General features: G+C 59.0%; 2 protein-coding genes across 5 annotated transcripts; both read right to left on the bottom strand.

The window, feature by feature from the left end:
• Positions 1-954: 954 nt before the first annotated feature.
• PGAM2 (phosphoglycerate mutase 2) lies at positions 955-3720 on the bottom strand. The gene is made up of 3 exons (XM_081101704.1): positions 3090-3720; positions 2797-2977; positions 955-1150 (listed from the first exon to the last, which is right to left on the bottom strand). Exons 1-3 carry the CDS (start codon positions 3501-3503, stop codon positions 984-986), a joined length of 762 nt encoding a protein of 253 aa, XP_080957830.1. The 5' UTR covers positions 3504-3720; the 3' UTR covers positions 955-983.
• A 2611-nt stretch (positions 3721-6331) lies between these two features.
• On the bottom strand, positions 6332-12676 carry POLM (DNA polymerase mu). 4 transcript variants are annotated; one of them, XM_081102799.1, is made up of 11 exons: positions 12461-12676; positions 12119-12299; positions 11706-11804; positions 11372-11542; positions 10742-10813; positions 9345-9465; positions 8835-8967; positions 8608-8710; positions 8272-8517; positions 8110-8193; positions 6332-7061 (listed from the first exon to the last, which is right to left on the bottom strand). In XM_081102799.1, the coding sequence occupies exons 1-11, from the start codon at positions 12631-12633 to the stop codon at positions 6843-6845; spliced, it is 1602 nt and encodes a 533-aa protein (XP_080958925.1). In that variant the 5' UTR covers positions 12634-12676; the 3' UTR covers positions 6332-6842. The 4 variants fall into 4 exon arrangements, with proteins under 4 accessions (XP_080958925.1, XP_080958927.1, XP_080958926.1 ...); XM_081102801.1 differs by lacking the exon at positions 6332-7061 and adding an exon at positions 7729-8008; XM_081102800.1 differs by lacking the exon at positions 6332-7061 and adding an exon at positions 7729-8008 and having other exon boundaries at positions 8272-8710.
• Positions 12677-12913: the final 237 nt, after the last annotated feature.

Here is a 12913-nt window from a genome sequence, read left to right as displayed (position 1 = left end):
CACCCAGTTACACGGGGAGAGTCCACTTCCTGTGTGCCCTGGGTGGAGGCTGTACTGAGGAGGCCCCAGGTGGAAGCAGGTGGTCCGCCCTGTGTGGCCCTTGAGCAGGCCAGGCTGCAGGCAGGCCTCACTGATTTCTCTCCCACAAGACGATAGTGCCCCCCACCCCAGCTCTGGAGGCCCCATGAGTCAGGTGTCCCCAGTTTTGAGGCCATCTGTGGGCGTGTCCCAGGCAGAGGGACTCGGGGACAAGCATCTAAAGGGAGCCAGCCAGGTCACTTAGACTCCCTAGAGCAGTGATGACGAACCTATGACATGCGTGTCAGAGGTGACATGCGAGCTCATTTTTTTGGTTAATTTTTCTTTGTTAAATGGCATTTAAATATATAAAATAAATATCAAAAATATAAGTCTTTGTCTTACTATGGTTGCAAATACCAAAAAATTTCTATAGGTGCACGGCACCAGAGTTAAGTTAGGGGTTTTTCAAAATGCTGACTCGCCGAGCTCAAAAGGTTCGCCATCACTGCCCTACAGCCGTGGTCGGCAAACTGCGGTTCACGAGCCACATGCGGCTCTTTGGCTCCTTGAGTGTGGCTCTTCCTAAGCCTTAGGAGCACCCTAATTAAGTTAATAACAATGTACCTCCCTATATAGTTTAAGTTTAAAAAATTTGGCTCTCAAAAGAAATTTCAATCATAGTGTTGATATTTGGCTCTGTTGACTAATGAGTTTGCCGACCACTGCCCTAGAGCAGTTACCAAGCGGGTCTTTTGCTTTGGGGGTCACCACAAGGACTTGTTAGAGCCACCTCATGGACAGGGATGGGGGCCAGGTCCCCACACACAATGGGCTGGGAAGACAGGTGGGGCCAGGCGCCCCTTGGGCAGCGTTTGTGCATCTCGGCCCTGAGTGAGTGCTGGGCACGCGGGCCATGCTGGACGCGAGGTGGGGGAGATGCCTTTATTGCCAGAGCAGACACTTCACTTGGCCTTGCCCTGGGCAGCCACAGCCTCCATGGCCTTGCGAACGGTCTCCTCGTCACCCAGGAACCGCATGGGCTTGGTGGGCTTCAGGGCGTGGTCCAGCTCGTACACAATGGGGATCCCCGTGGGCAGGTTCAGCTCCATGATCGCCTGCTCCGACATCCCTGGATGGGAGGAACCAAAGGCCTCAACCCTGCTGGCCTGTCCACCAGCTGCTGACCTTTGCGAGCCACGGCTGGTCGGCCGGCACGGCCTCCCTGCCAACCGCAGGGCTGGAGACATGTGCCTGAGAAGGTCAGAGCAGACCGGAGATGAGGCTACAGAAATAGCCAGCAAAGCCAAGGGCTGTGTCCTGGGCCGGCGCCCGGTCTGGCCCAGTGTGGACTCTGGCCAGATGGCCAATGCTTGGTTCAGTTGGCACATTAGCCATTCGGTTACGGGGAGTGCTAAGGTGGGGCTTCCCGAGCAGGGGAGCAGGGGTGCTGCTGCCCAACAGGGTGGGCGAGGGACAGCAGGGGGTCCCTGGGGCCGCGGTGGGCAGAGGCTGTGCCAAGCAGAAGGCTGTGTTTTCTGAGGAAACTCGACCCGACTGCCTCCCGCCGGCCCAGCCTGGAATAGCTCGCCCTTTGGTATTTCCACCCCCAGGAAGCGAGGAGTCGAGTTCCCAGCAGTGGAGACCCCAGCATGCTGGCACGAGGGGGCATCGTCTGTCCGCCTGCTGGGCTCGGTGCCCACTGAGGGGTCTGTGGGACCTGGCATCCCGGGCAGGACAGGAGCTGGCCAGGCCTCCGGGCCGGCCTGTCTGCTCTGGCAGCTGCCCACCACCCCACCTCCCTTCCTCTCTTCTTGATCCCAAACTTGAAGGCCATCAGAGGCTAACAGACTGTCCCGCTGTCTGAACCTCCTGGAGGGCCAGGTCTTGTCAGGGTCTTTTGCCACGGAAGCCCCAGGAGAGCTGCCGTGCGCTTCAGCAGGAGCCTAGCTGTGAGCCTGGGGTCTGCAGGCTGCTGCACAGCTGCACCCTTTGGAGTGGCCTCACCTCTGCCTGAGTGGGTGGAGCTGGGGCAGGAGCAGGGCTGTGCCCTGGGCCCACGTCCAGCAGCCAGCAGTACCAGAACAGTGATGGCGAACCTATGACACGCGTGTCAGAGGTGACACGCGAACTCATTGTTTTGGTTGATTATGCATTTAAATATATAAAATAAATATCAAAAATATAAGTCTTTGTTTTACTATGGTTGCAAATATCAAAAAATTTCTATATGTGACACAGCACCAGAGTTAAGTTAGGGTTTTTCAAAATGCTGACACGCCGAACTCAAAAGGTTCGCCGTCACGGCCCCAGAAGGTGGTTGAGGCCCAGCAAGTGACACGACTAGACCAGGGACACACAGCAAAGCAGGGTTTGGAGCCAGACAGCCCTGCTTTTCCTGGGTAAGACGCCACCACAGCACCCCCACCTGCCCAGGGCTCACATCCAGGAAGCTGGGTGGCTCGGGGCCTCAGCCCCTGTGCAGGGCCTGGCCTGGGTCAGAGTGGGAGGCCTTTCCACCTTCAGTCTTCAGAAGGAAACGACACAGTGTCCCAGTACATGCACAGAAATGCAACCAAAATCCTACAAAGCTGTTTGCTACATGGTTTGCCCAACCCTCCCTTTTCAATTCCATTGGAAAGCCCCTCCCTGGCCCTGAGGCCTGCAGCGCCGCCTCAGCCAGGCAGTGGGCACCTGCTGAAATGCGAGCTGGGCAGGTTCAGGGCCCGGTGTCACTCTCCCCCCCCCCCCCCACGTCCCACGTGAGGTGGGCCTCACCTTCCAGGTGCTTGACGATGCCCCGCAGGCTGTTCCCGTGGGCAGCAATGAGCACCCTCTTGCCGGCCTTGATCTGGGGGGCGATCTCCTCATTCCAGAAGGGCAGGGCCCGGGCGATGGTGTCCTTGAGGCTCTCACAGGTGGGCAGTTCCCCAGGCTTCAGGCCTGCGTACCGGCGCTCCTGGGGGTGTCCACAGCACAGTTCACATTCCCAGCAGCCGGCCCCCCACCTGGCCACCCCTTCCCAAGGCCCCTGACCCCAGGCTTGCCCTCAGGCACCCTGAGTGGCCCACCTTGCTGATGATGCTGTAGTAAGGGTGCTTCTCGTCCATGGAGGGAGGCGGGATGTCGAAGGAGCGCCTCCAGATCTTCACCTGCTCCTCCCCGTGCTTGGCGGCCGTCTCCGCCTTGTTGAGGCCCGTCAGGCCCCCGTAGTGCCGCTCGTTGAGACGCCAGGTGCGCACCACCGGCAGCCACATCTGGTCCGTGCCTTCCAGGATGGTCCAGAGTGTGCGGATGGCCCGCTTCAGCACTGACGTGTAGCAGATGTCAAACTCCATCTTGGCATCCTTGACGGCCTGGGCCCCCCGCCTGGCCTCCTCGGCCCCCTTCTCACTCAGCTCCGCGTCGAACCAGCCGCAGAAGCGGTTCTCCTGGTTCCAGGTGCTCTCGCCATGCCGGACCATCACCAGGCGGTGGGTGGACATGGCTGCGGTGCTGGGGACCGTGGCAGGCTCCCGAGGAGGACAGCTGCCTCTGCCCTGGCACCAGCTTTATAACAGTTCCTCCCCACCCCCACCCGGCCAACTGCCAATCTGCATTCCAGGCCGACAGGCAGCCGCAGGTGGCCAGCAGCAAACTCTCTGACTCTCAGGGGAGGGTGGGCCGAGATGGACTTAAAATAGTTCCACAGCCACTATGTCCAGAGCCCAGGGCGTGTGGGGGTGGACACGGCTGCTGGGCAGGGCTGGGAGTGAAGGACGGAAGCCCTGGCCTGGACCAGCCTGAGGAGTGGGGCACAGCAGAAACAAGGTCTCTCCAGGGACCCCTCCCTCCCAGGGGCCTGGCACATGACACAGGCACAAAGTCTCCCCTCCCCCTCCCCCCCTCCCCCCCCTCCGCCCACCCCGGCTTCCTCCTGTCCCTGCGCACAGCTGGGAGCCCACCCGCATGCTGTGAGGAAGCACCTGGAGTCAAGGGGGGCTGTGCAGGTGTGTGGACTGTGCATACGTGCCTGTGTGCTGCACTCACATCTGTGTTGCGTGTGCCTACATGTGTGCATGGGCTTATGTGTGAATGTACACGTGTGTGGACTGCGTTGTTTAAGCCCAAACTTTCCTCCTCTTCTGTCCGGATGATCTACCCATGGTGGAGAGGGGAGTTCTGAAGTCCTGCTGGTCTGTACCCCGTCCTTTCTCCCTCGGGTCTGGTAGTGTGTGCTCATCTATGTCGGTGCCCCTGTGTTACCTTCTCTTGCTGGATTGACCCCTTTATTATGTAACCACCTTCTCTGTCCCCTTAGAGACTTTGAATAAAGCCGGTTTTGTCTGATGTAGGTATAGTCCTGCTTCCTTTTGGCTTCCATTTGCATGAAGTATTGTTTTCCATCCCTTCACTTTCTAAGTGTGTCCTTAAAGCTGAAGCGAATCTCTCACAGGCAGCACACAGGTGGGTCTTGTTTTTATAATCTATTCAGCTGCTATGATATATATGTACTAGGGGCCCGGTGCACGAAATTCGTGCACTGGGTGTGTGGGGGGGTGGGGGGGGAGAGTGTCCCTCAGCCCAGCCTGCCCCCTCTCACATACTTGGAGCCCTCAGGCGTTGACCCCCATCACCCTCCGATCGCCTGATCGGCCCCTTGCCCAGGCCTGACGCCTCCGCCAGAGGTGTCAGGCTTGGACAGGGGACCCCCATCTCCCCCCGATCACTGGCTCTGGCCCCCGCCCAGGCCTGAGGCCTCTGGCCCAGGAATCATGCCTGGGCAGGGGACCCCCATCTCCCTCTGATCGCTTGCTCCACCCCCCGCCCAAGCCTGACGCCTCTGACCCAAACTTCAGGCCTGGGCAAGGGGACCATCATATCCCCCCAATCCCCGGCTCCGCCCCCCGCCCAGGCCTGATGCCTCAGCCAGAGGAGTTGACCCTCATCACCCTCCGATCACCAATCACCGGATTGGCCCCTTGACCAGGCCTGAGGCCTCCGGCAGAGGTGTCAGGCCTGGGCAGGGGACCCCCAGCTCCCCGCAGTTGCAGGCTCCGCCCATGCCCAGGCCTAACGCCTCTGGCCTAGGCGTCCGGCCCGAGCAGCGGGGACCCGCAGCTGCAGCGGCCCCGCGATCGTGGGCTTCGCTTTAGGCCCAGGCAAGGGACCCCTAGCTCCTGGGACTGCCAGCTTCGACCGTGCCCAGCTCCCATCGCTGGCTCCACCTCTACTTCCTGCTATCACTGGCAAAGGCCCCCCAGCTCTTAGCTCCCCCCTGGGTTTCAGATCACTGTCAGTGGCAGGGGGCTTCTTCCTGCTTTCCCTTTCGCCTCCCTGCATTGTGCCTACATATGCAAATTAGCCGCCATCTTGTTGGCAGTTAATTTGCATATAGCTCTGATTAGCCAGTGAAAATTGTATCGCCGTACGCCAATTACCATTTTTCTTTTATTAGTGTAGATTATTACATATATATAAAATTGATTTCAGGGAGAGAGAGGGAGATAGAAACATCAATGATGAGAATCATTGATTGGCTGTCTACTCATGCCCCACACTGGGGATCGAGCCTGCAACCCAGACATGTGCCCTGAACCAGGAATCAAACTGTGACCTCCTGGTTCATAGGTTGATAGTCAACCACTGAGCCATGTTGGTCGAGCTCTACATCTTTTGATTAGAGAATTTAGCTCATTTACATTTGAAGTAATTATTGCTATTTTATTAATTGCTCCTAGTTGTTTTGTGATTCCTTGGTTTCTTTCTTCGCCTCTTGCTCTCTTCCTGTGACGTATCTTGTTCTGCAGTGGAACACCTGGATTGCGCTGTATGTACCTGTTACAGGTTCTGGCTTTGTAGTTACCATGAGGCTTACATGGAACATCTTATAACAGTCTATTTTAGGTGGAGAACAACTTAACTCTGAACACATACTATATTGATTTTCAGAGAGAGAAACATCAATTTGTTGTTCCACTTATTTATGCTTTCATTGGTTGCTTCTTGTATGTGCCCTGACCAGGGATCGAACCTACAATTCGATGTATTGGGACGATGCTCTAACCAACTGAGCTACCTGGCCAGGGCCTATAATATTCATTAAAAAAAAAAAAAAAAAAAGGCATGTAACATGGAGAAGGTGTAGAACTGAGAACTCAATGTTTTGACTTTGAAAATTATTTTTTGTTCCATTGACCCCATCTGGTACACATGGTTCTCTCAGACATTGAATTGCTGGAAGACATAACATTTATTTCATTGCAACCTGAAAATACTTCCACAGCACAGAGAGCTCTCACTGAGTGGCAGTGGCACCAACTTGTCAGGGTGGCTCCTTGGACTGAGTCGTTGTATAGTATAGGGCCCCCACAAAGAATGCACAGCCATGTACCCTGGGGACCATTGAGCTGAGAATCCTCCGAACAGGAAGCGGGAGGAAGGTTCCTCTGGGCACAAACAGGCCGGTGGCTGCCTGATCAGGGTACAATCCGTGCACCCAAAATTGAGGTGCTGTGAGAGGGAACTTGCCAGCCCCACAGATGTTGCTCCCATCAGAGAAAATAATTTCTTCTGAAACACATCTCCTTCCATTTCTTTATTTTTTATTTTTATTTTTCCTTCCATTTTTCATAGGAAGCTCAGCTCCGTTGTGACCTACGGGCCACGGTGGTGCCTGCAGTCCTGTTGACGGAACTGTCACGTGCGGCCACATCGGTACTAACAGTGAGGGACTGAAATCAGGAACATGATGGTCTTGGCCACGGCCGTGAGGTGAGAAAAGGAAATAAAAGGCACCCGCTGTGGAGAGCGGCTACAGCGTTTGGACAGGTTCAAGCCTCGGACTAATGAGAGGGCACAGTCCTCCCAGCACAATTACAGCCAAAGGCTACAGCTGTGAGCTTGACCTTATGGCCCGAACCTGTGGTCCCACCTGGCAGAGTGATGTGGGCTGCGGGAGGTGCAGCAAGTAAACAGAGCTGGATCAGGTGCGTGTAACTGCGTAGATTCGAAACCGGGGAGAACGTTGTAACCACGCCCTTGGTTTGCTTCGTGGAATCTGGCTATAAAATAAAGACTTGGCTTATAGGCTGTGGCGCTGTCTCTCCATCAGAGAGGACAGCGTCCCACCCAGCCTCAGCTTTCTTCTCTTGTCTGTCTTTTTCTAAATCCTTCACGGCCCCCTCTCAGGTTCACCCATGGCCATGCTGGCACAGCACAACCCACATTGGAAAGGAAGAACCAACGCTCTCTCTCTGTGCAGGTGGCATGGCCTTGTATGTAGGAAACCATAAGGAATCCTCCAAAAGGTGATCAGATGTAATAAAAAGTTCAGCAAGGTTCCACGATAAAAAATCAACTGTGTGTCTACACACTATTGAACAATCAGAAGGCAAAATAAAATCCACTTAACATCAAAATAAAATACTAATAAATTTAATAATTTATTAAAGTTTATAAATTTTTAATATAAATTTATTCTGAAAACTTTAAAGCATCACTAAAACTAAAGGAGATCTAAATAAACAGAGAGGTACTTGTGTTTATGGATTGAAAGACAGTACTGTAACCATGGCAATACTCTCCAGATGCCCAGCTCACCCTTCAGGACCCCAGGGTCACACAGCCATGGGGCCCACCTCACCAACAGCGGGTGGTGAGGCGCCCTAGCCCCCACCCCCACCCCTCCACCCCCTCGCACATCAACACTTTCAGAAAACAGCCTGGTTTGCTCCATGTTATCATTTCATTGCATCTTGGGCAGGGTGTGCATGGGGGGGTGGGGGTGCACAGAGGCTCCCCCAGGAGGGTGAGGGTTGCAGCAACCTCTCCGGCCTGCAGATGGTCAGTGTCCAAGGGCATCCATGATCTGGCTGCCTGAGCAGCCCCCATCCCGAGGAGTGGCTGAGGGCCGCAGGGGGGACTAGGCGTTTCTCTGCTCTGGGGGAAGGTATGCCAGGCCCAGATGTCTGAAGATGTCCTCCTCGGCAGCCGCTTGGAAAAAGGTCTTCTGCAACAGAGTGTGGGCCTTGGTGCTGGGCCCTCCACCATGCGGCTCCCCTCAGGACCCTGTCGGGTCAGGACCACCTGCCTTCTGCCCTGGCCACGTACCTGCTCCGGGTCAAACAGCCCATAGCTGTTCAGCCACAGACCCCGCTCCTTCCGGCTAAATCTGCGGAGCTCCCGCTCAAAATGCTGGAGGGAAGAGAAGCATCAGCAGGGCCACAGCCCGGCCCCCGGCCCCCGGCCCCCAGCCCCACACGCACTGCCTACCTTGGAGCCAGTCCAGCCCAGCAGGGCAAAGGGGAACTGGCTGATGGGGGCGACCACCAGGTCCACACGCACAGCCTTCCAGGAGGGGTGGGGACTCCAGGTCCCCCCCTTGGCTGTCCCTGGGGGCCTTGGCAGACGAAATATGCAGAAGCTCTGTTCAAAGATGTCCATGGAGTGGCCCTTTGGGACCAGGCGGGCAGGGTCTCCACTGGGGCTGCGCTGATGCTGCTGATACAGGATAAGGCCCTGTGGTGGGGGAGGGGCAGGTGTGACCCACTGTCCACGCAGCTGGAGGGCGGGGCCCAGCAGCTCCCTGGAGGGCAGGGAAGCTCTCACCTGCTGCTCCAAGTAGTGCATCACCCTGGGCAGCAGCCCCACCTCCTGGCCCTCCTCCGGGTGGGTGATGAGGAAGTCCACGTCATGGCCCTGCAACTTCCCCCTGAGGGTCGGGTCTGACATCCAGGCAGCCCAGGGACAGGGTCTCCCATTCCCTCGAGACCCTTGCGTGTGGGAAGGTCCACCGCAGTGGCCGCCCGGAGCCCAGCGCATGCACACCACCTTACCTCCGGAAGCCACCAGCCAGTGTGACTGTGGCCCCAGGAAGGGCCCGCCCTACGGCCGCCTCCACCACTTGCCGCAGGGCCTCGGCATCTGGCCGCTGGACGGGGCTGCTCAGGTCCTGGTAGTGCTGGAGGCCTGTGGGCACGGTCGGCTGCTCTGACCCACCCACCACCTCTCTACCCTCCTCTCCACCACCCCCCTCCCTTTCAAACAGCAAACTTTTATTTAGAGATGACTGCAGATTCACGGGCAGTTGAAAGAAATCAGAGGTCCCCTGGGCCCTCCCCCAGCGCCCTGACCTCCATCTTAGACCATAGTGTGCTGACGACGCTGGCCTCTGGGTGAGGTGGGGCCGGAGCTGATAAAAGGCACAAGGAAGACGCTCCATCTCTGAGGGGCAAGCACCGTCTCCCTCGTGACTCCCTCGTCCCTCTGCTCTGACCCCACCGGCAGCCTCAGCACTCGGGGTGCGAACCTTCAGGCCCAAGCGGGGGAGCCCACAGTGCGGTCACCTGCTTTCTGCTGCTGGGTCAGCCTCTGCACCTGCTTCCAGACGTCGTCCAGCGTCCGCAGTCCTTCCCGGTACCACTGGTCAGCAGTCCTCACTCCGACCCCGAAGATCCGGGTGAAGAGCTGTTGGGAGGGTGAGGGCAGCCCCGTCAGTGCTGGGTCGCCCCACACCCCGGTCCCCTCCTCCAGGAGAGGTCTCGCCCAGAACTTGCACTGTCACCAGCCACCTTGCAGCGGCTGAAACCCACCACGGCCTTTCTTCGCCTTCACAAGCGCAAACACAAAGGCTGCGGGAGGCAGGGGCTGGGGGAACACCGACCTGGCCCCGCCAGGGGCCAGCACAGAATCCAGGCCAGTGGGGAGGACCCTGCCAGAGCCGACCTCCCCCTGACCCTGGCCCCAGCAAGTCACTGGCCTCTTACAGCTCGCTGGCTGGGTAGGCACCGCCCTCCCTGGTAATTCCTGGAACTAAACCAGGTCAGGCCATGCAGTGGTGAGCTGCACCGTGGGGCAGGAGCACCTTCTGGGCCACACCTGACCAGAGAGGCACAGGCGGAGGAAGTCCCCAGCCCTGCTTCCTGCAGACCCGCTTCAGCCGGCCCTTCAGGCTGTGCAGACCATCCTTTCCTTGATCCCCTAACCAAAGGCATGCGCTGGCTCACTGTCACAGACAGAAACCTCACAGAAAAACACTGAGAATAACCTAATCATATTGTTTATAAAATAACTGTTAGTATACTTCCCTGCAGGCTCAGATGCACTCTGGGGTGCCCACAGGGAGGCAGACGGCTCTGTCCTCTGTCCACGCTTCCCCACTCACTAGCTCCTACCTGAGCCCCTCCATCCTTCACACGTGGCTCCCCCCTCCTCAAAGCCCCCCTTGGTCCTCATAACATCTGGGCAACCCCAGGGCAGCAATGACCCCGCCTGTCCGGGAAGCCCTACTGCCCACAGGTGGCCCATCTGACCACCTCTGGCCACAAAAGCAGGGCGTCCAAGCAGCAGGAGGGACTCTGGGACACTGACAGCTCCGCATCAGACCAAAGGTGAGGGGCAAAGGACCGGTGTGCCGTGGACCAGGTGGGACACACCAGGAAATGAAAGTGCGAGCTCGGCACAGAGACAGTCCAGTGAGCCCGCGCTCCTTCGTCCCCTCACGTTCTGCTGAGGGCCACAGAGCCGGCCACACACCGGAGGCCAGTCCGTCAGCAGCCCGACAAGGCCAGGCAGAGCTGGGTGATCGAGAACATTCCTGTGCTCAAAACAAGCTTCTCCCTGTGGTCTGTTTGGCTGCCTCATGCGAATCAGACATCAGCTGCCACTTCCTCAGAGGCCCCTCTGACCTGTGGGTGGGTCCCTGGGGAGGACTGGGTGTGCCCCGCCGGGGCTGCCCGTGTACCTTCATGCTCTGGTACCGCTCTGAGCGCTGGACTCGCTCCACCTCCTCACACACTCCGTGTTCCAGCAGCTCCTGTGGCCGAGACAAAGCAAAGCCCAGCCTGACCACAGAGCAGACCCCACGCTCAGCAGGGGCCCTGCGGGGTCAGGATCTGAGGGACTTGCAAATGGAGACTGTGCCCCAGAGCTTCTCCCTCAGATAAGTCGCAGTTTATGTAAATAATTACCTTTAAAACATAGGTGATGAACTCAAGGCCACTTCATTTAAAAGCAAACTGAATTCAAAAGCCTCTTTTGCCATGATGTCCTCTCCCGTGACGTGCACAAAAGCACGGCTTTCCTCAAACACTGCACTTAGACAGGTGCCCCACTCAGGCTGCTCTGCCACATCCTGGACAGTGTGGGCCGATGCCAGCAGTGCCCGAGACCAGCCTGCAGCCCGAGTCCTCTCAGCCGCCCTGGGCAGGTGCTGTGGCCCCCATTCACATGAGGTGTCTGGTGGAGGGTGGCACGCTGGACGGGGAGCCTGCAGCTCCTCCCCAGCTGGGCTGCACAGAGCCAGATGCTGTCACCAGGCTCCAGCCTCCCTGGCACCCACCTGCACTCACTGCTCAGTGTGGTGAGCACCTACCTGGATGACCCTGCAGGAGTGTTCTCCGAAATGGGGCAGGCCCTGCAGCTGGCTCAGGGCTGTGACGGGGCAGGGCAGCGCCTTGAGCACGGAGGCTGCTCTGGAGAAGGAAAGGAGGCGGCCCTCGCTGCCTGCAAAGCCCGCGGCTTCTGCCAGCATCTCCAGCGCCTCCTGCAAGGTGGGGCCCTTTGTGAGGGCAGGGTGGGTGGGGAGCCTCACCCATCCCTCCAGCTTCAACTCCCCCCCGTCCCCAAGGCTGGGACAGAGCAGAGTGGGGAGTGCTCACAGGAGCAGGCCTGGCCCCAGCTCAGGGGGGCTGGGTCCCCTGGCTCACCGAGAGGCTGGTGTTGTGGTGGGTGAGGGGCGTGGGACGCTGGCAGGCATAGAGTGGCATCCACACTGGGTTTGGCAGCACCTCCCTCGGCACAGCCACCTAGGGACAAGCAATGCACAGGCCACTTGGAAGCTTCAGGACTGGCAGCCCTCGAGGTCTTGCCTCGCCTGGGCAGTCCCCTGGGCTCTCGGGTGCACGGGACAGGAGCCCGCTCTGCGGGGACGAGACTACTGGGGGCTACAAACAAGTGGTCCCGAAAAACCGAAAGCAGAAGGCGGGATGGCCTGTCATGGCGACCTGGGCAGAGCCCTCACCGCCCACCTCATCTGGACACGCCTGCCCGTCACCTGCCCAGCTCAGCTTCCACCTGCTGGGCCTGTCTCTGTGCCCGACTAATCCTCCACCCAGCTCACCTGCAGGCGGTGCCGGCCCTCCACAGGGACCGGCTGCCCAGCTGCCATGCTCTCTGTGAACCAGCTGATGTCCAGCAGGGCCGGGGGGGTGCCACCTGGGGGCGGGGCCGGCCTGCTCTCCTGCCAGCGGACGGCCTCCTCGGCTGAGGTCTGCTCCATCACCACGTGTGTCACCTCGGAGCTGGGCAGAGGGAAAGAGCCCTTGCCCAGGCCTGCCGCCCTCCGGCTTCACGCCGCACCTGAGCCTCGGCTCAGCCAGGGGAGCGCTGTTCATTCTTCAAGCGTCACCTGGTCAGGTAGGCGGCCCCGCCCCCCGGCAGGCGCCCTGCCACGACCCCGCACCTGTAGGCGTCCAGCACGCGGAAGCCCTTGGAGAGCGCCAGGCGCGTGAGGAAGGCCCGGCGGCTGCGGCCCATGCGCGGCTCCGCCAAGTAGATGGCGACGCCGGGGAAGCGCACCGCGGAGGAGACGGCGCAGGGGGTCCCGACCCGCGCCTGCCGCCGTCTCGGGAGCATCGGGCCTGGGCCTCGGGCGGCGCCGGCAGAAGGCAGAGGGCAGCGGGCGGCGGGCGGCGGGCGGCGGGCAGGCGGCTGGGGGAAGGAAGGCGGTGGGAACCGACTGGGAGGAGAAGCGGCGCGGGCCTCCACGGAGGGACAGGCTCCGCCCCATGCAAATGAGGGTTCGGTGGGGCGCCAGAGGACACGCCTCTATGCAAATAAACAAGAGGACACGCCTCTATGCAAATAGCACCGTAGGACACGCCTCCTTTTGAGGGCGGGGCCGGGCCGGTGACCC

The sequence above is a fragment of the Myotis nattereri genome, assembly GCF_964212035.1.
Source record: "Myotis nattereri genome assembly, chromosome: 11".
Taxonomy (NCBI): Eukaryota; Metazoa; Chordata; class Mammalia; order Chiroptera; family Vespertilionidae; genus Myotis; species Myotis nattereri.
This window is presented reverse-complemented; position numbering and strand designations above follow the sequence as displayed.